This window comes from Thunnus maccoyii, chromosome 18 (assembly GCF_910596095.1).
Source record: "Thunnus maccoyii chromosome 18, fThuMac1.1, whole genome shotgun sequence".
Classification (NCBI taxonomy): Eukaryota; Metazoa; Chordata; class Actinopteri; order Scombriformes; family Scombridae; genus Thunnus; species Thunnus maccoyii.
The window spans coordinates 17,467,332-17,493,639 of record NC_056550.1 but is presented as its reverse complement, the minus strand read 5'-3'; the positions used below and the strand labels follow the sequence as shown (position 1 = coordinate 17,493,639).

The following is a 26,308-nucleotide window of genomic DNA, read 5'->3' as shown; positions in this document are numbered from 1 at the left end:
GGAATGGCAGACTTTTTTGAACGTGACTTGAACTATTATCACATCACAGTGGCAAAGACCATGCTATTAGCCCAGTGATTGGCAGGCTTATATGCATAGCAACACATTTTTTAGTAGTTTTTGAATAAACGTGTGTTACTATAATAGCAGCTTGTTAACTGTTGTAGCTGCTGGAGGTAGGGCTAGTTTGAATTACAGTTATTTATTATAACACACTAGCCTTTCCGGCTGAAATCGCTTGTTGGCCATCACGTCACCAGCTATAGTTTTGAACCTTCTGACTTACCGTACTGGGGCGGGGTGCAAGCACAGCAACGCATTTCGCTGGAGCATCACAAGACAGATGACATGAGGAATAGTGTCTTGTTTTCATTCAGTTATATTAATGATAATTCGCGTACAGAAAGTTTTATATAAATACTCTGTAAACCAACACCTTATAGTTTACATAAAGTCCGTCGTTTCTTTTGTTAGGGATAAACGCTAATATTAGCTAGCTAACTGGTGTGCAACTCAGAACAACAAACGCTAACATTAGCTTCTGCAACAAAAGACATCTTTCTTAGGTCAAAGTCTGGCAAAATGGCTTTATCGGAGACAGGGAATGGTGGTGAAGGAGGAGAGTCGGACGCTATTGTCCAAACTTGTCTGTTAGGGGGCTTCAGTGAGAGCGGCGAGACCCGAGCTCTGATCTCCAGCCTGGCGGAGGTCCACGGAGACACGGTGACAACAGAGTCCGCCACGCAGAGGTTCTTAGGTGAGACAGTCATCCACACAGCACACGAAGCTTTAAATAAACGCTTAGTCTGTGCTCGCATTTCATCACACTCTGTCCGTTTCCCTCCACAGTGATAATGAACAGATATCAAGAGCAGCCTCATCTGCTGGACCCTCACTTAGGTACATTGTTATAAGTATAACTCTAAATACAATTTGTAGTAGTACTGCATATTCATCTGGAGAATGTGCATACGGTTAAAACGCCTCCGCTCACTTTTAATCTTTCAATTTTGTTGTAGAATGGATGTTTAACATGATACTGGAATTCATAAGGAGTGAAAAGTCTCCCCCTTCACTCGTTCATTTGAGCTTCAAGTTTCTCTACATCATCTGTAAGGTCAGTCAGAAACAATACTGTCATTGTCAGTAGCTTGTGCCCAGTCTGCCAAGTCATTGAAAACCCACCAGATTGCACTCCACAGATTAAAACCTAGAACAGTCCTTTTACTTATGCAGCAAAGTTATCCTGCTAATTCAGTAATCTTCCCAGGGTGTTTGTATTTATTTATTTGTTTTTTATTCTGGCCAGGTGAGAGGCTATAAAATCTTCATGCAGCTTTTTCCTCATGAGGTAGCCGATGTCCAGCCAGTTCTGGATCTATTATTCAGGCAGGATCCCAAGGACACTGAGGTGAGACTGGCATTTCTTTTTTTGTTTGTTTATTTTTTGCAGAGATTTCACTTCTGTTATCTTTGATGACAGCTTCATCAAACATTTACTAACAGTGTGTATTACCATTTACTCATTCCAGACTTGGGAAACTCGCTACATGCTGTTGCTGTGGCTGTCCATGACCTGCCTCATACCCTTTGACCTTTCTCGTCTGGATGGACATCTGGAGTCTGATTCTGGCAAGGCCAGAGAGTCTACCATGGACCGCATTCTAGCTATTGCAAAGGTAATATAAGTATAAGATATAATCTAGATGCTATGTTTCAGTGTTTTGTTGAAGAGATTGATCTGAATGTGTTTGTAGTTAATCCAACTTATTGAGTATGTAAGTTGTGTTATCATCTAGTATGAATAACAGTTTTTCTTTTGGTTTTGTTTGCAGTCTTATCTAGTTGTCAGTGATAGTCCCAGGGATGCTGCGTCTGTACTGGTATCAAAGTAAGTGCACGAACACCATGCGGGTAATTGCACAATGTTTCAGTCTTATGATTATCTCCAAAAATATCACAGTTTAAAACAATGCAACAATAATATCTTTTAAAGTTTATAAGCTGACCCCTTAGACCTTTAGGCTATGACACTTTAGAGAAAAAACACTAAAACTGAAAGAAATTGAATTTTTAAAACTTGACCTACTTAATGATATGAAATAACATCTTATTCAGATGCCCTGTATAATGAAATACAAATACACCCTTGTAGCCACAAAATATCCCCTTCTAACCCAGAGCAGTGGATTGCAAGATGTTGATAGATCATTATTGACATATGAAGAGGAATGAACACAAATTCAATTTTTCTTCTGAACAACCAGTTCCATCAAAACTCCGTGATAAGTATTTTCTTACTTATGATTACATGGTTAGAGTGGAAATTAGGAAAATAACAGAAGCGCCACATTGCATGGCATCCAGTAGCCAGATAATGAAGATGAATACCATGAAAACTGCAATGTCACCAGTTTGATTCCAACTGTGGACCTTGTATTATGTCATACCCCTCTTTCTTTCCCCTCATTTCCTTTCTGCTTCTACACCATCAATTCTCCAATAAAGGCAAGAATGTAAAAAACAACAGCAACAACAACAAAAAAACATTGCACTTACTGTATAGTGGGTTTACCCATGTGCTTGATAGGAGGAACTTTGTAGACGCATGCTGAGTGGAGAAGATAGAAATAGTATGTAGACATAGTCTAAAATGTTATCTTTAAAAGTAAACCACACCTGTCAATATTACTAGTGCTGGTGGGTTAATATCAGAGCGAGTTGCATACATCTAATTTAAGATCAAGTGGCCACATGTCTACTTTATGTCTTTTATCTAAAGCTTATGTTAATCATTGACTCATAAATCAAAGACTGCATGTAGTTTATAAAAACATAGCAACTCAAAATACAAGCCAGGAAATACAAGACAGACAAATGCATCAACTGTAATTAGTTTTCTAGCCAGTAGAGGGCAGAGTTGTTCTTGAAATGTCTTTCTTGGTATCTGAATGTTGTTTATCTGTATGAAACCTTTTTTTTTTTGCTTTCTTGTTTTATTATACATGACTGTACAGGTTTATAACACGCCCTGATGTGAAACAGAAACGTCTCAAAGACTTTTTGGACTGGAACCTCACCACTATATCCCAGACAAATGACCAGTCAATGAGAGAAATTATGGTACTGGATGGTGCTCTGCAGTCTCTGGTAAACATACTCATCGATCACACTCAAGCTTGTGTTAGTGCATGAACACGTGTATGTGTGTATGATTGAAGCTGGTCTATTAAAACCTGCGGAGGGTAGTTTACAAGAGCTGACATGACCGGTATGTTTCACACGACACCTAATGTGGTTTTGGCAGGTGTGTAATGCACCTGCTGCATATGTGGGAGGTGCTGCCTCAAGTGACTTTATGTCAGTTTAATCCACTGCTTTAAGCTAAACGGTTCCTCAGCAAATGAGAAAGGGATTGAGGGTACTTAGTAAGGGTGGAGCTGAATCCGAATCTGGTATTCTGAAAAGCACAAATAGTAGGTTTTTATGAATATTTATTTTGTATAAATATTTTAAAAATTAATTGTTTTCGGGAAGAAAAAGAAAACATGTCAAATAACAGCACCCAGGTTGGGACTTGTAGTGCATCAAGGTTACATCACTGTCTCCGTCTCTCTCCTTTGCTCCACTCTGTGTGTGTCTGTGTCATGGATGTATAAATAGCTGCAGGTCTGTGCGTCTGGCGGAGCTGAGCTTTGGCTGAGTGGTCAGCACAGTCGTCTGTGGTAGCTGCTCCATCCACACTCAAAATAACGTCATCTAAAATCATAAATATGGGAGCGAAGTTATTGTTTATATACAGATATTGACATACTGTGTAACTTTAAAATTATATAAACTCACCATTATTTAAGATGTTTATTATTGGTGACAGCAGCTGAGGTGGTGTGTGATTCTGTTGTTAATTAGCACTGGCTAGGTCGAGAAGCGAGTTTGAAGATAAATCCACTTAATGCCAAAAGTTTAAAAAATAAACTCCTCCTGCTGGTAAACTGCTCCGAATCAGCAGAATCGGATGTTTATTCCTCCAGAAGATGAGACAGCAGCAGTGCAGGACTCTCCGGCTCTGCTCCCTGGCTCTCCCCGGTCCAGCCCCACAATACATGCAAATTTTTCGCGCTTAGCTTAGCTAAGCTTAGTTTAGCTGGGTTCCACCTGGGGCTTGTGAGAAAAACATGGCAGACATGCGGAAATTTAATGGGTGGAGACTCAGACAGAGGGCGCAGTACAATTTCAATGAAGCCTCAAGTGGCGTAAGAAGGGCCATCAAATCTGGCTTGTTGAATCACAAGAGTACAGAGCAAGCCAGCCCACACCAAACTGACTGGGCCGTCTCGTTTCACAGTTTGTGTGTTAGTAGGCACATCAGAGACTTAAATATATATGCACAAGCACTGAAAAAAGTGAGTTTTTCATAATATGGCCCCTTTAATGATGGAAGATGTTTTCAAATCACTTCCTGTAAGCTAAGGTAATGTAATTCAGCCCCCAAGCAAGTACATTACAGTCATATGATTGGCACATGAACTTGTATAACATGTTCAGAAAGCGTCCCTTTGTACTTAATGTCTGTGAAGTGAATCTGGCTCCAACCTATGTGGTGCTTAGGGCGTTCAAAACTGGCTCTGTGTGTTCAGTCAACAGGCCTACAGGACCCATACTTGCATGTTTTTTTCTCTGTGTGTAGATTGAGGGTAAATTGCTTCAAAAGAAAAAAATCAGGATAGATGGACAGAAATTACTTCTGGTTCTGAAAGCAGTTTTTTTCAGTTCATTAATGAAATAGTTAGTGTTTAAAAATGTGTGATGTCTTCCCTGATGTCACTGCTATCGTGTTTGCTCTGCAGTATCTTGGATTGAATCGGTTGCCTTATTTGTGTCCCTTAGGCAAAGCTCTTCAAACATGGAAAACGAGATGACCTCCTGCAGTATGGTGGGTTCCCTTTTTTCCTACTATATGTGCTTTCAGTGAAGTAATGAACCAAGATCAAACAAATTTGCCATTACTGCAAATTAATTGGTCTCACAGGCTTCTCATCAGTGTGGCAGCAGTCCAGTTGGCCTCAGTCTCATTGAAATTTTCAACATGATTAGGAAGAAGAGATTTTTTTTTTTTTTTTTGACGAGATGAAAGCTGAAAGAAGCTGTCTGTGACCATGTTATCTCAGTATCATATTCATCATATGTGTAGCAACTTTGTGGGCTCTGCAAATTGTTGACTTCACAACCTATAGTAATATAATCTGTAGTGTAAGTTATTACAGATCATGACAGCAGGGTGACATAGTTAGATGGCGGTCTTCATCTCGAGGACTAGAGATGAAACTCTTCAGACTCCAAGCATAGAGTATATTGTGCTAAAGTAATCTCAATGTGGAAGGTCATGAAAAAACAGAATTTCCTGTCCAAAATTTACTGTCACTGTCACATTTGTAGTCTTTGTTGTTGAGTTATTTGTGTTCACAAATCATTAACTAAATTTCGTATGCCAGAGGGGATATATTTGAATGCAGATATCAGGTAATGTTTCCCTTTAAAAAGTATAATAACAGAGCCTTCCCATATATAAATATGATCTATGATTTTCTTGAAGGCACATTTCTGGCCACAAAAGGCAGTTTCTGTAGAGACAGTCTGGTCGTAGCTGACATGTGAACTTAGTCCATGGCAGTTACAATTATATATGTTAGGCATATCTGTATCTGCAAAAATACTCTATGTACATATTTTAAACTTTGAATAGTCAACTTAGGGAGAATTGTTTCCAGCCAAAAGGCCAGGTAAACATTCATGTCTCTAGCCAGATATTTCCAAAAAATGTACATAGTCCTGTATGTTTATTATTAATTTATTTGCTTATTGAAATAACAGTATTATAACATAACATTTATGTCTTTATTTGTTTCCCAGCTCCTACAATTTTGCAGTGTCTGGAGCAGAAACATCTATCAGAGAGCAGCCAGGCCATGCTGAGGAAGCTTGGTGTCAAACTAATCCAGAGGCTCGGCCTCACCTTCCTGAAGCCACGTTTGGCCACTTGGAGGTTAGACATAATACCAGCCAATTATATATAATGTTAAACCAGGTCTTCAACCAAAGTTAGTCAACTGACTCAAACTTTATCTGTATTACACATTAAGACACAAAGTAACCGTGTGCTGAAAGTGTAAATTTGCATAAAATATACTTTATTACATATAAAAACATGGGTACCATCATTGCAACGGATCTTGTTAATATTGAAACAAATTAATTCAGCCAATTGTGGCCCCTCAATCAGACGGGAATTGCTTAACATCAGGTCTCTTTCCAAGTAGTTTTCCATAGTGCATTATGTCATATGTGTCACAACATATTTCATTCCTTAGTAGGACAAGGAGCACAGAGCTGAGTGTCTAAAAAGGTTTGTGTGCATGTTTTTCAGGTACCAGAGAGGTAGCCGCTCCCTTGCAGCAAACCTTGCTATGTCCCAATCTGCTACAGCCACTGCTGAAGTGGAGACACAAGAACAGGAGGAGGACTATGACATTCCTGAGGAAGTGGAGACAGTTATTGGTCAGTTCCTGCATGCCATCTGTTAAAAAAGTTTGTAATGTCAGTATATATGCTCAGGAAATCAAATCTGCATGTTATTTTACAGAGCATCTGCTGGTGGGACTGAAAGATAAGGAAACAATCGTGCGTTGGTCTGCAGCAAAGGGGTAATAGTCTGTCCTTATCTCACCTATATAGTGCAAACTTGAACTGTTGATAACAAATCATCCATGTTGCTACTTGTCTGTGGTGCTTTTCAAAACAGCACATTTGACAGTTTGTGTCACAACAAACTTTTATCTAACTCTTCAGCATTGGGAGGGTGACTGGAAGGCTCCCCAAGGAGCTGGCAGATGAGGTGGTTGGATCAGTGCTGGACTGCTTCAGGTAAGTTAATGCTAGAGGCATACTGGCTCTTGCCATCAGTCACGCTATGCCCTTCAGCATTTCTTCTATGGTTTTTTTTTTTTTCCAAAATACCCATCACAGGGACAATATTACAAACAGCCCCATATTCCAGCATGTTTCTGTTTTGACGTGTGGGTTTTTTTTCTTTTTTAAGCTTCCAGGAAACAGACAATGCTTGGCATGGAGGCTGCCTGGCACTGGCAGAACTTGGTAGGAGAGGACTGCTGCTGCCTTCCAGATTGACAGATGGTAAATTTCTTTATTTGACATGTTTACATTTAAAGTACATCATCACAACTTCCATACTCAACATTACGAAAAATGTCCAGATTTAAATATAAAGACCCCCTATAAACATTGCTTTTCACCTTTTCCAGTAGACAGGCAAAGTCCCTACCCTTCCTCTGTCCCCCATGGGACCTTATTTCGCAAAAAAATATGTACAGCAGTTAATTATTTGATCCTGATTGAATTGTGCCATGAATAACACATATGATGTTAGTCAATTTATATCACCGCAGTAAAGTACCATTTAGTTTTGTGTGAAACCGATCAGTGAACTACATCTCTTCTCTCACACAATATATGTCACTAACACCAACATGGCCGTCACTTTGGCACATTCCCTGACTTGCAAAATGATCTTTTAAACTGATGTGATTCATGGCACAATTCAGATGGGATCAAACAATTTAAAAAAATGTTTCTCACGGTTGACGACTGTACATATTTTTTCCAAAATAAGGTCCAATGGTGGTCCAGCAGAAGGGGAGAGACTTTGCTTTTCTATAAAATGTGAGAACAAGCCATAATATGCACATACCTGTGACAAGTCTTTTCATTTAACAAGTGTTTTTTTTTTTACAGTTGTTATAGTGGCAGTGCTATAGACATGTCACATCTGCTCCTGCTCAAATAGTTCAAAACTTTCAGTGCTTGATTAACATTTTAACATAGATGTTCAATAAGTTGATCTTGTCATGTAGAAGTAGAGATATTCTGTCCTCATTTCCAAATATTATACCAGTCAGAGTTAAGTTGTTAGCAGCAACGAGGCCTTCTCCTAGCAGCCCTTCCTGGCACCTTTGCTCTCTTGTTTGGTTTATGGCAGTTGTTTTCAGCCTGGCCACTGTTTGCTCTTTTTATGCCCTTTGCCTTAGCCTTGGTTGTGTGTTTGGTCTTCTGTGGAGAGCCAGGACTTGTAGTGTTTGTGGAATCCTCTGAGACTGTGTCTGCAGTGCTGAAGTGACACGAAGAGGCAGCAGAGCTTGCAGTGGCTAGCTGACAGAGTGCCAGTGCCGCAGTCTGCCTTTGGTCACATGGTTCTTCATTCAGCTCTGTGCCTGGTCTCTGCTGAAGATTCTCTGAAGTGCTGAGGGCAGAGCTAACATGAGAAGCGCGAAGGCTGAGGTTCAGAGGCAACTCTTCCCCCTTTAATTCCTCTGTGTCTGAGCACCGCAGTCTGTGGTCAGATGGACCTTTTTCTTTGTCCTGGTTTCTTGTGGAGAGGTTGAGGGGAGCCAGATCTTCTCTGTTGTCCTCATCATCTTGTTCCGATGTAGCTTCAGGACATGGCTCAGAAGCACACATGGAGGAATATCTGCTGTTCTCAGCTGATCTGAAAAACAGGCCAAAAGAAAAAAAAACTTAACAACTGACTACTACTGACTACACAGTAATGTGGCTCAGTTTTTCCAAGTTAATGTTTCACTAATATTGCCATTTCTTTCCTGATAAATAAAAAAATACTAAATATGGTCATTTTACTTACCCTCCATCCTCATCCAGAGTTCTTAACTGCAGCAAGCTTGAGTCAGTTTTGGTGGGTTGAACGGATGTAGGTGTGTGTCCTACTTGTGGAGTGGGCTGAGGCTCACCCAGGTTGGTGTAGTGTGGGGTTTCTGCATCTCTCTGGATGATGTGTGCATGACTCGGTCTGTCAGGGGACCCCAAGGCCGAACAGCCCTCTTTTGGGCTCAGCCTGGTTGCCTTGTCTCCACTTTGCCTGTTGTTGCTCTCCTCTTGTGCAGTTATGTTGATGCTACTGATACTTGGACGGGAATGCATGTACAAATCATATTCCTTAGGCCCAAAGGTTGAGCTGTACAAATCCAAAGGATGATATCTTGGTCCTGTAATCGGCATGGAGAGCTCATGGGGTCTATACAGGCTATAATGCAAAGGGTGTCCTGGGTGAAGAGGGTGGCAGTATCTGTATGGGTATGGGGGAAATAGGGAGGTGTGAGGCGGGGCAATAGGTTGTGGGACCACTGGCCTCTGGGGATCCAGAAACTCTGGCCGGAGAGAAGGAGAGTTTGGCTCATTGGCATGGTGGTTTCCTGGGAGGTAGTATGGTGGATACAGGGGCCGGTCAGGCAAGAGGTAAGGAGAGTATTCAGGAACTATGGGAGGGGGGAATGGTTTTAAAGGAATGGATGATGAAATCGTGCCCCATGGGAAGCTTGGGTGGTTGAAAGTGGGTGCAGGAGCTTGCGAATCCTCTGACTGCGGCACAGATGACTTGAGGGTTTCTGTTCCATCTCGGTTGGGTGTGACAGGGGAGAAGGCAGATGGGCGCGGCAGAGACTTGGCATCATTGCTCTCCTTGTTCTCACTCTCTATAACTGTATTTGGTTTTGTCATAATCTGGCTTTCCTTACTGACTGGACTGTCACACCCAACGTCTACTTCTTCCAAGTCATCTCTGCTCTCAGCTTTGTTCTCAGCTCCCTGTTTCTCAGGACTATTGGTATGAACTGCCGGCAGGGGGCTGGGACAATCCTTAGATTTTACAGGGCTTCCCTTTGCTGCAGCCTTGACCTGTCTGGCTGTTTGCCCGTTTTTCTGCGACATCAGGGAGATGGAGTTTTTACACAAGTTGTATTTCATATGGTTGAAGAGATGTGACTTTTCGTTGCAGGTGAAAGGACACTGGAAACAATGGTACTTGAAGGGCTTGCCTGGCGGTCGGGGAATGTAGTGGGGCCTTTTTGGCTTGCGTTCCTGAGCAGTGTCCATCTTGATTCTGATGCACGTTTACTGAAAAACAGAACAAATTGCATTTGACGATTTAGTAGTGGTTTAGATTTCCCTCTCTTAAAGTATCTTGGAGCTGTTGGGGAATGTGACACTTAGGCATATAAGTAATAAGACTAATAGAGTTGTTTGACTGGTTCAGGTGGAGAGTAGTTCTCATTGGAAGGTTTTTCTCTGTGTATTTTTTTAGCTGCTCGGGCAGAAAAATCTCTAGCTGCGCAAAACACTGCACCCTCAGGCTAATGTATTTCTTCAACTGTTTCTTCACACTGGGTTGGACGCCAACAGAGAAATTGTTAAATATGAAAACCTGTCTACAGTATGCAAACATGTACCCACATGTTTGTATAGGTGCACTGACGGCTTAGTGCGGTTTTGGTTGATTGGCAGCAGCCTATTAACGCTATAACGATATCACTCATCTGTCCTAAAAAGTTAAAGCGCCGCTAAGTCACCAGGTAGGTAGGTGTCGGGCAGACTAGGCACTTAGTAACACAGACCTGGAGGGCATGCAGAGACTTGCTTTCTCTCTCAACCTTACTAAACTCTGTGCTGTTGGCGTGGGAACCACCAGCCACCTGCTTCCCATGACTACACCTGCGGGATGCAGTCAGCTCCCATTCATCGTTAGATGAGCTCACCAGCTCTGGAGATACATGAGTATGAGAAGTAATGCACCAGACAATATGAGGAGCAACAGTTGAAAACAGCCATTTAAATAAAACCGTGAAGTAGGTGGCATCTGAAACACTTCAGCCCTCCCTTTTTGAAATGAAACATCACCTAAAGGTGTGAGTTAAGTGTTACTGGGTGCCGTGTGGAGGAACCTGCTTGTCATGCGCTGTCGCAAGAAGTTGTCACTCAAGTTTCTGTCCAACTGTAGTAGCACGCAAAGCCACTCCCTTCCTAAGACCCAAAATTCATTTGAAAATCTTTTTTAACAATATGTTTCTCCATTGTGAAATTAATCCAGTAAAAATCTTTTGTTTTTTTGTTTTTTCTTTAATAAAAATATCATTGGTCGCCTTGATCTCAGGTAATGTTTGTTTTTGTTTTTTCATTCACAGACCAGTGCATACAATAAAAAAATGGTCAAAAGTTTTTGTTATGATGTTAAGTGACTGGAAACTTTATCAGAAGGGCTTTTGTTGACACCAGGCACAGTCAGCATTACCTGTGCGTCAGTCAAGGCAGTGCAAGCAGTGGATAATTAAAATCCATAGGTAACAGGTGCATAACTTATATCTACCCTAAGTATGCCTGATAAACTAGTACAAGTACCTTTACAAACCACTGACAGTCTTTCTAATAACACAAACACTTTGATGGAGTGCTTTAAGTAAAAAAATGTAATTTAATTCTGCTTCCTTATTAAGGATGGAGATTAAAAAAAAAAAAAAAAAGTGTTTTACCTGCTCTGGTTGTAGCAAAAGTGTCCTCTCCCGAGTATTCAACCTGCAGAGGTCCACAGCCAGTGTTAGTATGTGGCCAGGATGTTCACTACAATGTGTGTGAAGAGTTCAGAGTGTGTTAGTGAATGTGTGTGATCGTCTATGTGTGTGCTGTATTTAGTAATGTTAGTTGTGTGGTGAGTTCCTTTCTCTGAGGTGTTGTCTCACTAGTGGGTGGAGCTTCAGCCCAAACAGCAGGGCCCTCAGGCAACATCAATGTACCTGATATTAGTCAAGCCTCAAGCGATGATTTACATGACGCTTTGGGGTGGGGGCTCTCACTCATTCTCCCTCTTTCCTGATCCATCTCGCTCTTTTGAGGAAAATGGCCACATTGGCTTCATTCTACAATTACTGTAAATAGTTTCCAGTAAAGTTCAATAGCCAATGGGCGAGATCAAGAACAGGAGATTTGCATACTGGGAGGTAAATTGGCGCTGCTCATGTTTAGTTACGCCTCGCTTTTATGTGAACAAAGCAGTGTTTGAGAAAACCAATACAATGCTATGGATTTAAAACACTGACAAAAGTGAAGCTTTTATTAAAATGAGCTGACTTTATTGCTAACTGCATGCCTTATAAATTATAATCATGCTGGTTATGTTGTGCTTTCTCTCCCTGATGTTACATACAACTAACAATTGCTAAATTACTCTGTATTAGATCACTGAAATCATTGATGTTGTTCTCACAGTGGAAAAGGACTGAGTGGGCAGGCACCAGATTCAGCACGCACAAGCATGCAATCAGACGGGATTCAAATTGACTTTCACTGGAAATTGATAATATCATAGTTTCACTCATGTTTTTCTTAAGTATGATAGTTGATATCTGTCTTTTCAAATCCATTATTCTGGTAGTTGCTCGGCCTTGTGCACAACCTTGATCTTAGTTATTGTATTTTTCTTCTTGATATAAAACCATAAATCCCTTTCTATTGTCTGCTTGCAGTTGTGCCGCTCATCATCAAGTCCCTGACCTACGAGGAAAAGAGGGGAGCATGTAGTGTCGGTTCCAATGTGCGTGACGCTGCCTGCTATGTGTGCTGGTCTTTCGCCAGGGCTTATGAACCCAAGGAGCTCGAGCCTTTTGTCACTCAGATTGCCAAGTAAGCTTCCTCTTCCTTTCTTTCCCATAAAACAGTCACATGCATAGATTGCTGCAAAAACACATCAGGAACAAGAATAATAATCCATCAAGTGGACTGTATTTTGACTTTAATGGACTGTAATTTGCTCTTGCTGTTGTTTTTAATGCAAACTTAACACTTCCTCTTTTTGTATGTATTGCCATGTCCACAACATTATTTACATCAGCATAGCATGACAGTTAGGCCATAGTTACCACTGTCCAGTGGCTCAAACAACATGATCACTCTCCTTTCCTGGAAAAGAAGGGAATTACCCAAATATGAATATAAATACATTTGCACAGATGCAGCATCAGCCAATAATAATATTTCACCAACATGTGTTTTAAATATATTCATCAAGAATAAAGAAAAGTAAAGAAGTAGCAGCTACAATCAAGGGTTGTGTTGGAAAATACATTGTTATAAGTTATCAGTAAGATTTTAGGATTAAGTTGCAGCACATTGTGAATTGTATTCTAATTGTAATTTGCATAGAAGCTGCATGGTTTGCCTCCAAGCAGTTATTTACTGCCTCAAACCAGTTTTTCTGTGTCACATCAATCTTGCATGTCCCTATGTATGTGTACTCTGTTGAAGTCGGCTGTGGTGCGCTCTATATCGTTAATTACACAGATAGATACTATGAAAAGGTGATCGTCCCATGTTGTTGGCTCCAAAGATAATTAATTACAATATTCCTTATAAATGTCATTTCTTAGATACATGCATTTCCCTGTTATGATTTGTCTTTCTATAAAACTTTAATTGCTGCCGAGCAGTACATGCGTTTGATCTCTTTGTGGCTCAGTGCCAGTTGTACTTTCACTAATTTACTAATTGTTCCCGTGTACCCTGTCTGACACAGTAAAGATACACCTCTTGATTTTATGCAGCCCCTGCATCCCAAAAAAAAATATTCCAAGCTTACTGTTGTTTTGAAAGTCAGTTGTGAACTAAGTAGAGAGCTTGGAGGACATTTTGGGATTTGTCGGCATTTTTGGGGCATTATAACAACCAGGAAGTACATCTCTAAGGTTCATGTGGGACAACTGCACAGGGACAGTGAGTCAATAGAAATGGTAAATGTTTTTTTTTTCTATGCCATATAAAAAGCTCTAGTAGTGACACTAAATATCATTTATATATAATTGTACTTTTTTTTAAGCATTTGGGAAATGTGCTTTACAGATGAAACAATAATAGCAAATAAAGTAAACATACTTAAATCTCCAGAGATGTTAAAGTTAGTTTTTTTGTTTTGGGTCAATAAACAGTTTTACTTTTATTACTTTATTTACTTCAGTCTTATTTATAGCTTTTTCAGATTGCTCCAAAGCAGTAGGGTCTGGACAACAAATATCTCTTGTTTATAGGCTAGAATGCAAAATGCTCCAGGATTAGTTGCTGGCTGCCTTAAAGGGCTGATATCACCAGACACTGAAGCTAGCCTTAAAAGTAATGAGTAATATCAAAACTTCTACACTTAATCAACAACCAGTGTAGAGAAGCTAAGATGCAATATCATCTTGTGACGTACTTTCAGTCTTTGTCAATAGTAACGGTTTACCTCCTCCTTGATCTCTCTTCTTTCGGTGTGCATGTACGGACCTGTGGCCTCTGACTGTGCAGACCAGCTCTGCAGTGTCAGTTTGAACCCCTGCGACTACCATTATCATCAGCAGTCGCGACAACACCCTCCCTTTCCCTAGCCTACAGGATTGCCAGGTTTCGCCTGTTGCTGTAGGTTTCGGTCGCCGTTTGGCAGCAGTGCTTAGACAAGCTGGTTCCTGCTCTATTCATCACAGCTTGATGACATTAACAGAAAACTTACTTTTGCAAATGTGGGACTAAGTGACTTGGGGGCACACATGTACACACTCACAGTTGTATCTCTGCTAAGTTGCACAGATACAATATGTACTTCAACTGTAGCAACCGCAAACGTAATTGGGAATATCATTTAGAGCTTTATCCAGAATGCAATCAGGACTGTTTTTATTTTCAAGCCCTCAGGGCAAAGGCAGTTAGTAAAGCCAAACTGTCCAGCTCCAGGCCTGATGTTGATGTTTGGAAGTAGGGAACATGGGAGGAGAGCAAATAAGGCCAACAACAGTTATTCTCAGGCTGTCACTATGATTTATAAGAACGTTGGCCCCCCTTCAACTACTGACGTTCACACAACAACCCCTCCTGAGACTTGTAGAGGCAGTGTGGTGGAGGGATATTAAGGTCAAAACATAATCCCACATAACTTCCAGTATTGCAGGGGCCACTTAATCCATTGAATCATATTGCGGTTATGTTAACCTACTTTGCTGGGATCTGTACACTATGACTAAAATCTGTTGCGCAGTGATGATGTAACCTGTCATTAATCCATCACGAATTATTCAGATGAAATACATGTTGTTACTCTATAAGAGGACAGACATATACGAGGTTAGGATGACAATAAAAGAAATATTGTGAAGACGTGGCAATTTTTCCAAGCAGAAAAAGATTTGTATAATGGACAAATGCCTAGGCAAGAAAAATGGACTCAAGTTTGAATTACAGATTTGTATCTAACAAATAAATATTGGAATAATGGTTGTTTGTGCAACAAAGCTCAAACAAGCTCATTTAACACTCACACTTACAAAGCTACAGTGTAGTAGAAGAACTACTATGCGTGATTTACTTTTTGATTGTTTTACATTTCATTACATGCTAAGTTGTCTACCCATTGACTGTTCCTTTGTAGGCATTCTGTGACTGTAAAAACACTTAACTGTTAAAGAAGTACCCTCTTCATTGCATTCAGTGGACAATTCAAGGCACAGGTCTTTTATCATTCACATTCTCCAATCCATACTTAATGATTTCTCTTTGCAGTGCTCTGCTGATCACAGCTGTGTTTGATCGAAACGTCAACTGCCGCAGAGCCGCCTCCGTAAGTTTTCTGGTCAATATCCTACAGTTGCTTTACTAAAGATATACATGACAGAAGTTAATTTTTATGTCTCCTTTTGTCCCAGGCTGCTTTCCAGGAGAATGTCGGCAGACAGGTTTGTGACCGCAGCACTGACTTCTTGTACATCATGACTAACAGAATTACTGTGATTTTAAGTTTATTTTCTGCCAGATAACCAAGTCTTGCTCAAACTTGCCTTGCTAGTGAAAGTGTTTGACGCAAAGAAATAGCCTTCCAGTACAGCTACAGGGCACCAGCAAACACTTGATTTTACAACACCACTTGAGCCATAAATCACTCTTAAAATCAAATATTATTACTTGAATTTGAAACCCAATCTCTTATTCTCAATTCCAAATCATTTGCTTTCAGTGTCTTAACAACATAGTTTTCTTACACAATCCACTGAAAATGTCTCAGCTGTTTGTTGCCTGCTTGTGTCTAAATAGGGGACATTTCCTCATGGTATTGACATCGTAACTGCAGCAGACTACTATGCTGTTGGGAATCTCAACAACTGCTATCTGAACATTAGGTAAGAAACACTTTATTCTACACATTTACAGTCATATTTTCAGAGTCACTTAATTCTGAAATAAAGCGTCACTTGGGCAAATGCTACGGACAGTACACCTGTCATAGAAACCTAAATAATGAAGTGCAATGGCACCAAATAGTGTTCCATCCTTCCTCATTGATAAAGCACAGATTTAGTTTTAGTGTCACTGGTGGGAAATCATCTCTTTGCACAGGAAGGGACAAATAGAAACAAGCCAAACTTCATGGGTGAACTTCGAGCCAAAAGGCTTTCTTCCAGTCTTTCTGTCTCAGCTAATGAGAAAAATATGTTGAGGTGAGATGAGTGCAATGTGCTGACCTAATTACATGATTTCTGGGTATTAAAGTACTCAGAACTGTGCAACCTTTAAACACATACGACTAAATATTGCAAATTGTTTAGTTTAACTAACTCAGTGTGGCACTAAAGCAAAGCTATTGACATCTTCAATATTATACCCCAAACATGCGGCTTAAGTATGTGCAGTCTGCTTGGTTAGTTTGTTAAGAATGTGTGTTACAGTTAAAATTTTGAACTACAATACGTGTCCTTGGGCAGGCACATCTTGTAAGGAAAGAATTGTGTTCATTAAAACCAACATAGAAATCCTTCAACCCTTTCGCATATTGCCACCATTGGCAGAAATGTGTCATCACCCTGAAGAGCAAACATTGAAACAGTGAAAACAGAGATAGATGCTAGCCTCAAGGTATGACTGACTACAGACCCACATATAGCAAGGTGTAAAAAAAATAAGAGATGCCTGAAATTGTTTTGTTTTCACTATTGAATAGTTACATGTACATGTCAAAAGCTGGTATTTATTCTCTGTGGATCTTAGTATGTATGTAGCTAAAGATGTATGTTTTGTTCTTACAGTGTTTACATAGCAAGTTTTCCAGAGTATACCAAAGCTATGATAGACCACTTGGTAGCCATGAAGATCAACCACTGGGATGTGTAAGTACTTGTATTTACCCATAATGTCACTGAATCTAAGGGAAAATGTACAGTTGTTCTGTATTTAACTCTTGAACAAAAAATGTACATGTTTATATGTGTTTTGAAGTGTGATCCGAGAGCTCGCCACTAAAGCACTCCACAACCTGACGCCTCAAGCACCTGATTATATGGCAACTACAGGTAAACAATGTCACCGTACCTGTTCCCCAGGCAATGAAGAGCTTTCAGTGAAAGCTTTGCTCCTGAGAAATGCATTTTGGAAAATGACTGAAACCTATAATTATTGGTCATGAGTACATATTTCATGCTTTCTTCCTTGTTGGTTTCAGTTTTGCCACAACTGTTGCCCATGGCAGTGGCTATTGACCTTCATGGTCGCCATGGAGCCATCCTGGCATGTGCAGAGATCACACACGCTCTGTACAAACTGGGCCTTCAGACAAACAGGTAGTCTTTAAGTAACCAGTTAAAGGAATATATATAATATATTTAAGATAGGGGTTGATGTCCTAGACCATACTTTTGACACATTTTTAAAATTTCTACTTGAACAGTGGTAAAATATTGTATAGATGAGCTTCTTATTTACGTCCCAGCTAGAAGCAGAAGCTTTGGGAACTGTGTTTGTGGCTTAACAAACTAGAGCAAAATCTTAATTCCCTGATGATGCAGCTACTATAGAAAAAAAAAACAAATAACATTTGTAAAAATGCAATTAAATGTTAAACTGAGCACTCTTAGATAATTCGTCATTCTGCTTTTTACTGATCATATTTATACATGATCATGACTCCCTGCTCTTGTCCAATAGGACTGTGTTGGACATAATTTCTTCAGAATGCGTGGACGCATTAAAAAACATTCACCAGAGGGTAAGTGTGCCTCTAAGCTGAAAAAAATTGTTGCTTCAACTTGAACAAACTATGGTGAAAATGTCCTCTTGTACTGATTTTCATTTGTTGATGTACTTTCAGCTACAAGACAGAAAACAATACAGGTAGGCAGAAAGAATTCATTTAACTTTCTGTTCACAGTATGGTAAAAAAAAAAATTAAAAATCCAAGTATTGTTTTGGCTTCTTATCAAAATTCTGTTTTTTCATGTAGGGGTTTTGGTGGAGAGCTGATGAGGCCAGCAAGTGAGTCTAAAAGCAAATAAGAAATGGATTTTTACCAATGAATGAATGGGTTTTAATGTAAGAAAAGATGAAAGAAACATGGAGGAAGACATATGACGATGTATGATTTAATTTTATTTTTGCAGTGTGTGGTCTGATAGAAAGGTTGTCCCTGTCCAAAATGCCTTTCAAGGATGACCCCGTAATCAGTAAGTTAATTCTTTTGTTATTATCAGTTCAATATCATTCAGCATTTGAGCTTAAGATATCTAATGTTTGTGACACTTGGTTTCAGCTGGCTGGCAATGGCTTATTGACGACACCATAAAGAGTCTTCATCTCTTTTCAAGTGGTGCGAAGGATGGCATCATGGTAAGCTTAACTTTTCTTTATTAAAATTAAGTAACAACATTTGCTTCCACAAAGAAATACAAATCTTGGCAGTAGTTAAACAAAGTGGCTGCTCTTAAGAAAATCAAATCAGCAGTTATACTGCCAGTGTGTTAAACTAACAACAGCAGAACTGCAGACTACAACTATTTATTTGTGAAACACTGCTCTTTCATTCAGAATGACTATTTGCTGTTTACTACTCAAATTAATCTTTCTCCTCATGTGTCTGCAGGTTTCTGTGGTATCTGCCTTGTCCGCACTATGTGAGGAGTACTACCAGGCCCAGCCAGGCCAAGCTGACTCAGAAATGCAGAGTGAGTTGAATATGATTTCCTGGTTCTACTACTTTATACTGTATGTCTGAATTTGAAAATAATCTCTGCATGGCGTGTTTGTGTGCACATGTGTAGCTGTCCTGGTATCTCAGTACACTGAAGGGCTGAAGAGTCCACAGATTCTCACCCGTTGTGGATCTGCCCTTGCCCTTGGCTGTCTGCCAAGATTTATGATCCATAGCAAACTGAAACAGGTGTGTTTGAAGTATTGTGAACATTTTCTAGCTGTTTGACATCTTACTGCTTCAGTATATAGGTATAAATTGGTGTGTGTGTGTGTGTGTGTTTTTGTCTGTGTTAGATCCTAGATGGCCTTCAGCAGATGTGCATTGTCAGTCAGAAAGAAGGGAATTTTACAGAGGCAAGGAGAGATGCAGTCAGAGCAATTGCTCAGTGAGTATCCATATCAGTTTTTATTGACTTTTCATTTGTATTTCTTCCATCATCTTCTTTCCATATTGTCTTATTGTTCAGGCTCGCTTCTCTTTGTCTTGCTTGTCTGCTAGCTTTAACAGGCTTCTAAGGCTAAAATAAACAGTTTACTGACTATACCTGCAGGACCTGAATGACATGTCTGTCCATTTGTTTCCCTGCTGCCTTTGTGCATCATTTCTCAAAATTTATCAAATTTCCCCAGTACATCTCTTAGTTCCTTTAGCAGCCCTTTGAGTCTTTCTTTATTATGTGAACGTATTTCTTTTTCATTCTTTATTAGGGTGTGTATGAAGGCGGGTGCTTGCGCCAGTGGCTCTACAGACTCTGCCCTGTGCTCGGAGAATGTAGCAGAAGTATACGGTGCCCTGCTCAATGGTATGAATGATTATACAACAGACAGCAGAGGGGACGTAGGGGCATGGTAAGTTAACTTCCCCTTTTTGTAAATACACGCAATCCACAAATACACACATGCTCTTTTGATTTGCCTCAGGTATTGGGAATGTTACCCTGCCTGAGGCCTCTGGTGTTATTGTGTCCCTCCACCTTGGGACATGAAGACATCGTATACCTGTCTCACTAGTGGCCCCAGGCAATGCTTACCTACTCACCAGGAATGTCACCAGGCTTGTCACTTGCCCTCATTATATGGGATGGGCTGTTTCTTTCACGCTGTCTATGTCTATGTTTTTCTTTCCTACATTCTTTCTCATAAATCTGTTTTCCTCCCCATTTATACGTCCTTATCTCTCCGGTTATTATGTACCACACAGTGACACATTTCCCTCTTTTCCATCTGTTTATACAAAAATGTTCTTAATTTGCCTTTTCCTAAAACTAATGGTTCCGGCACCTGCGCACCTGTTCCAGGGTGTGACTTTCATTCGAATGAAAATCCTGATTAACATGTCACATAAACAAATTGTGCCCTGCAGCCATGAAGCTGATTTAACTATAAAACTGCCACATCCAGTGATACTGAAATTTTGAACAGTCTTCAAAAGGCGGTGTGTGTCTGTATGCCAGCTTGGGTGTGTATTTGTATGACTGTGCTGTTTTTTTTTTTTAAGATTTTGTAGACAAGATTAAGTAGATTCAAGCTCATGTTGTTGCATGCATAAAGTCTCTACTCTGTCTGTCTCTTTGCCCAGGGTGAGAGAAGCAGCAATGACTAGTCTGATGGATGTGACTATGCTGGTGGCTAGCAGTGCTCCAGAGATCCTTTTGCCAGACCTGTGAGTAGCAATCTGAAAACTTTGATTAACTCCAACTCTTGGCCCTTCTTTCATGAACTTTGCTTTACAGCTGGAGAAACCCATGTGTCACATTACTCGCAGGTGACCATAAAACTTGTAATGTCAGTCGGTCTCAGACTCGTTTGTTCATTGGCTTTAGTAACCTTTGGTGACACTTCGATGTCTCAAGGTGTGGCCACAATACCTTAGTTTAAATCAATACAGCTTTGAATTTTGTAGTTTTTGTAATTATGATAGAAGAACAGGATCAAAAAAAGTAACATTTACTTTTATTGTTGATTAAACACTAGTTTATATCTAAGAAAAAAAGAAAAGGATCACATCATGATAGAATTCACCCCCAGTGCCCCCTTGGGACGTATCCACAATCCACCTTTCATCTTTGTCGCCAGAGACTATAAGTTCAAAAACAACAGCCAGTTTTTTGATTTAATCACACCTTAGTGAAGTTTAGTGAAGTATAGACTTCTGATAATGTTGAAAAAAATGGTGATAGCACATATAATCTTTATTTCCTCATTGCATCGCTTCTTCTACTTCTACTCTGCAGGGTGAAGTGTATGATGTGCTGCTTGGCCCAGCAGGCAGCCGAGAAGATTGACCGCTACAGAGCTCATGCCGGCAACATCTTCCTGCACCTCCTCCACAGCACCGAGCCTGCAGTACCTCACATCCCCCACCGGGAGGAGCTGCTAAACATCTTTCCTGTGTGAGTTACACCTGCCTTTAACCTGCATTAAAAGCTGTAACAGTTGCAGTGATTTTTGTCTTACACAGTGTGATCATAAAACACCAGCCATTCATAAGTTTTAGCAAATATACTTTAAATATGAAAGCTTGATGTAGAACAATTATATGTACAATAAATCTCCACAAAAAAGTGGAATTAATTCATTAATTCATTAATCATTGATCATTAATTTAATTAAGTCAAAGCACATTGCTTCATCAAGGCTCTAAAGTCACACCAGTCTTCCTCAGGGTCAAACACAATTTTCACAGCCTCATCAGGCTTCCTCATTACACCTGTACTCAATAAATAAACACTGTCACAGATCATAATAGAAAATAAGTATGAATAAATACTATATCACAGATGGTAGTAAAGAAAATATATAAATAAACACTATGTACCTTGATGAAAGAACCTTTTTTGTGTAGATCTTTGATAACGTCTTCTGAATATGTCTTTCAGGGAGGCCACAACCAGTCTGAACTGGAACGCTCCATCTCAAGCTTTCCAGTATATCACCCAGCTGCTGGGGCTGCCACAGTATCAGTACCACACCCTGCTGGGTCTCACCGTGTCTGTGGGAGGGATCACTGAGTCCACAGTAAGTCAGTTAGATACAGTCTGTATAGAGGAGTGGAACAGTTTCCAGTCAAACCAGTGTGATGTGTAGACTGGTGACAAATTCAAGGGAAAACCTTGAATCAGTCAGTGGATAAAACATTACCCATACAAACCCATACAGAACACAAGGGGTGCTTGGTTGCTATTATTTAGGAGGAATTTAGGCCAACAGGGGGAGCTATGTGTCTAATGAAGTCCACTCATTCCTCTGCACTATAATAATCACTCTCTCTAGAACGCCTGACTTTCAATTCAATCTTAAAAACACATATCAGGCTGTGTTACTAAAACTTGTCTCCACTCTGGCAACCATCGGAGCTTCAAGCACTGATCCAGACTTATCCAGAACAAATCGATCTGACGGGTCTCTCATGGTGCTGGCAAGCAAGAATTTGCAATCAGTTGAATCTTTGCATTTCAGTGATAAATAAAAGTTTAAAAGCAATCTGCTACTTTCCACTCCTGACCCCTCACTCACCATCACTTGGGAGGCTTAGCTGGGGCCCTCAACTGGGGTTGATCAAGTTCTCCCTCCTCCTCCAGTATCATTTAACCTGTAGAGGCCAATCAGACGAAAGCCCACTCACTAAGGTTTGTGATGCTTAGGTTATTTTTAACTTTTGGTGTTTGTGGATATAGTAAAGAAAAATAAGTTTAGCCTTTAATAGCAGCAGTGAGGTCATTAAAATTGAACTCATCTGCCAATGGTGGCTGTAACATATTCCCTCAGAGACGATCTGGCTCTCGTCTCGCTTTACCTCCCGCTCTTCCAGCCTTTCTTTTCCACAGATATATCCTCAGAGAGGGGAAGGATTGATATGTTTGTACAGGGTTGCATGCAGGAAAATGAGCCAAGACTGCATCGATACATGAGCCAAGATCACCATTCTCACACCACAGGCACATATTCACACAGGCCAGAAAGAGATAAAGCATTGACTAACTTTCCAAGAATTGCTTTAATGGCGAGCCTCAACATGGAGACCATACAGTGCAACCCTGCAAAAGCCAAACAGCAGAAACTGTCCGAGTCCCAAGCCCGACAAAAAATAATTTGATTTGTTACCAAGTTTTTTTAGTACTCAAGTGTATTAAATACTGTAAACAGTATTTCTGTGTATAATTTTTGTCGATATGAAATAACCTTTAACCACTGAAACACACAAACAGAATGTTTTTTGTACTTCAAGGGTGATGAGGAAATCAGACGCAAAGTTTCCATGTAGCTCTCTTTATCTATAGTATAGTGTGATGTTATGGTGTGTTGCTATGTTGCAAGTGTCAAAGTTTTACATTTTCTTTCCTGCGGTCTTATGATATTATCAGTTTGACAGTTTTTACTTTGAAGGCCCCTCAGGTTCATGCTCATTCAGTAATAATGACTCAGCAGTTTTGTTATTAAAGTCATGTTTTGTGTGTTTATCAGTTATTTAGCTTTTCTTCTCACAGGAAATCATGAAAATTAAAGTAAATCTATGTACCATACTATACAACTAATACATTTTTTAAGACGGTGATAGTGTAGCGTTATATAAACAAACATAGCTAGCATCTGTCAGCAGATCATCATGGATTCTGGCATCCGACTTCACCACAACGAGTCTGTGTTTCTTTGCCCACCGTCATCACTTTAAGGCTCCTGCTGCTCCACAGTAACCGCTGCTCTCTGTTGCTTCCATTCAGGTGCATTTTTCTTCCCAATCATTGTTTGACTACCTGAAAGGGATTCAGGACGATAGTGCTGCCCTGTCACAGTTCGGAGATACATTGCTGAGCATCTTCAGAGACAATCTCCGCAATGACAGGTACACGCACACACACACACACACACACACACACACCTTTTACATCTTGACCATGCTAGATGTACAGTATCACTTCAGTCCCTTTCCATTCTAGACTGTTGAATATAGGGCTGCAACTAACAGTTATTTCCATTATTAACCAATCTGTTTATTTCCTTGACTGTTCATAAAATGTTAGAAAATTGTAAAAATAGATGATAAATCACAATTTCCTCAACGCAAAGGTGATCATCAAATTGCTTGTTTTGTCTCACCAACAAAAGCCACAGAAAAGCAGGAAATACTCACATTTGAGAGGCTGAAACCAGTGAATATTTGACACTTTTTTAATTAATAGACTATCCTGTTAGTTGACAGTTATTTTTCTGTCGACAAACTAATTAGCTAATCATTTTAGCTGTATTGGAATGATGTGTTAGCCTCAACTTTTTAAAATCGCTTCTTAAAACTCAGACTTTGGTGACATGAACTTTGTCATTTAAGGGTTAATTGTCTGTTCCCTACTTTCAGGTTTATACAGGGTAACATTTTCTGTTGCATTTATGTTGTGCTTTGCTTAGAGGATGTTTACTGTTGATTAAAAAAAAATGTATTTACTTTTTCCAATTCATCTTCTGATTGTTATTGTTGCATTATTTGCACATTAACTGATAAATTCTGTATAAACACACTGATAAGCCACCAGAAAATAGTTTAATGTACTGGGCATAATACATCCTATCTGTGATTAATGTTTTCTTTTCCTCCCTTTAGAGTATCTATTCCTTTTCTGAAGATGCTCAATCAGATGCTCGCTAACAGCTGCTTTGAAATCTTCACCACACAAGAGAAGTGAGTGTTGCGAAAGCGTTCTGAAGAAACAGATGTGGATGATATCTGTGAAAGCTAAAGTTTTTCTCTCTTCCTTTTGCTCTCCAAGTCACCAGTTCTGTGTGGACCTTTTGACTCTTTGCAAAGAAATCAAGAAGTCCAAAAACATTTCCAAGCTACGCGCCTGTGTAGCTGTGTGAGTCTCCATCTTATTGTAAACATTATATACTCGACTGAGGCAGAAAGAACCATCCATGTTGACTGTGCTGATTGATGTTTCCCAGCTTCTGTGGGCTGATCCAGTTCCAGGGTGAGGTGAGGAAGAAAGTTTTGTCCCAGCTGCTGATGCTACTCTGCCATTCCTTCCCTGTGGTAAGCTCACAAAACAGGAATACTCACCCAACCTCAACAGATGTGTAAAACCACTGACAAGTTGTCTTTTCAAATAAACAATAAAAAAATGCAGCCACTTTGGTATATAGTCCAAAATTCTCTATGGCCAAATGCCTTTGAAAATTAGTCTACAATATTATTGTAATAAATTGTTATTTTTTACATTGCTTTGTGTAACAACATCTATGACAGAAGAAAATAACTGTTCCTTTCTTATAATTGCAGATCAGAAAGACCACGGCCAGCCAGATGTATGAGATGCTGCTGACCTACGATGATGTCATCGATCCAGAGGTTTTGGATGACGTCATGACCCTGCTCAGTGATACTAATTGGTCAGTGGTCACATTGGATACAGTTATTAGATTTTCTCTAATTGTTAATTGCGTACATTATGTACCGGTTCGTTCCCTTCACATTGTTGTACTTGGCGTCTGTTTCAGGGAGAGTGACCTTGCCACAGTGCGGACCCACAAGAATCAACTTTGTGATTGGTTGGGAGTCCCCAAGCCACAGTTGGTCGCCAAGGTAACCATTTAACTGACATAAGTGAGAGTTAAGTGCTTGATAGGATTCCTGTAGGCAGATAAAAATAAATGTTTTATCTCATTGTTAGTCTTGTTAATCCCAACCACTCTCTTTCATCAGCAGAGCCCTGCCCAGGTTTCCTGATCACCTGTGGCTGTGAAAACCAGCTGCAAATGACGTAGGTGAACAACATCTTGTAAGAATTAAGAACGGACTCCGAGTGCTGCTCTTCTGAAGCTGTCTTATATCAGTTGGTCTGCCGTATGCCAGAAAACAATACATGGAATGAATTTCAATCTGGAAGAAATCTGGAAGTTACATGACAATAAAACATTGAAAACGAAAACATCAGTTATTTCCACTGTTTTGTTATTACCACAAAGTTCTTGCACACCATAAAATCTTTTTGAAAGGTGCATCAGATTAAAAACTCTGACCGTGAACTGAACTTCCAAACACTAAGAAACCCAAAATACATATGTATAAAGCTTTCATTGTAGTTTCTTCTACGTCTTGCATGGCCCATTCAGGTCACAGTCTAATAACACTTTGGAAAAAGGTTTCAAAAGAGCTATTCACTTGTAACCAGTACCTGGCGTACCACAGATAGGTGAACCTGAAACTATAGTTTGTGTACACTCCAGGGAAAACGTTGCCATTTAGCTGTTTTGGCACAAACTGTGGAATGTCACTGGGGCCCTGCTTCCCCTTAGGTCCCATGCAGACCTACTTTTTCGGCATCGGTGGAGGTGCCAGGGATTGGAAGGATCCCAGGCCTGATAGCGGAGCCTTCCTTGTTGCCTGTGGAACAGAGCCTGTTGTGTCACTATTGGTCCAGGCTTTCTC

The 26,308-nt window shown here is 40.0% G+C and overlaps 2 protein-coding genes across 3 annotated transcripts; one reads left to right on the top strand and one right to left on the bottom strand.

Annotated features, from left to right (window-relative positions):
- The first annotated feature begins 301 nt into the window (after positions 1-301).
- tbcd (tubulin folding cofactor D) lies at positions 302-25,808 on the top strand. 2 transcript variants are annotated; one of them, XM_042393044.1, is made up of 39 exons: positions 302-757; positions 850-900; positions 1,020-1,117; positions 1,310-1,411; positions 1,533-1,679; positions 1,836-1,891; positions 3,018-3,150; positions 4,888-4,933; positions 5,911-6,043; positions 6,425-6,555; positions 6,641-6,701; positions 6,847-6,921; positions 7,097-7,191; positions 12,381-12,537; positions 15,436-15,493; positions 15,579-15,608; positions 15,964-16,049; positions 16,953-17,033; positions 17,143-17,216; positions 17,366-17,483; positions 17,848-17,908; positions 18,011-18,033; positions 18,143-18,174; positions 18,300-18,362; positions 18,449-18,525; positions 18,779-18,860; positions 18,957-19,075; positions 19,183-19,274; positions 19,597-19,737; positions 20,468-20,551; positions 21,123-21,281; positions 21,768-21,906; positions 23,610-23,731; positions 24,485-24,562; positions 24,651-24,737; positions 24,826-24,913; positions 25,160-25,269; positions 25,378-25,462; positions 25,586-25,808. In XM_042393044.1, the coding sequence occupies exons 1-39, from the start codon at positions 583-585 to the stop codon at positions 25,604-25,606; spliced, it is 3,570 nt and encodes a 1,189-aa protein (XP_042248978.1). In that variant the 5' UTR covers positions 302-582; the 3' UTR covers positions 25,607-25,808. The 2 variants fall into 2 exon arrangements, with proteins under 2 accessions (XP_042248978.1, XP_042248977.1); XM_042393043.1 differs by having other exon boundaries at positions 25,583-25,808.
- Positions 7,879-11,505, bottom strand: znf750 (zinc finger protein 750). The gene is made up of 3 exons (XM_042393045.1): positions 11,391-11,505; positions 8,714-9,981; positions 7,879-8,560 (listed from the first exon to the last, which is right to left on the bottom strand). The coding sequence occupies exons 2-3, from the start codon at positions 9,958-9,960 to the stop codon at positions 7,984-7,986; spliced, it is 1,824 nt and encodes a 607-aa protein (XP_042248979.1). The 5' UTR covers positions 9,961-9,981; positions 11,391-11,505; the 3' UTR covers positions 7,879-7,983.
- Positions 25,809-26,308: the final 500 nt, after the last annotated feature.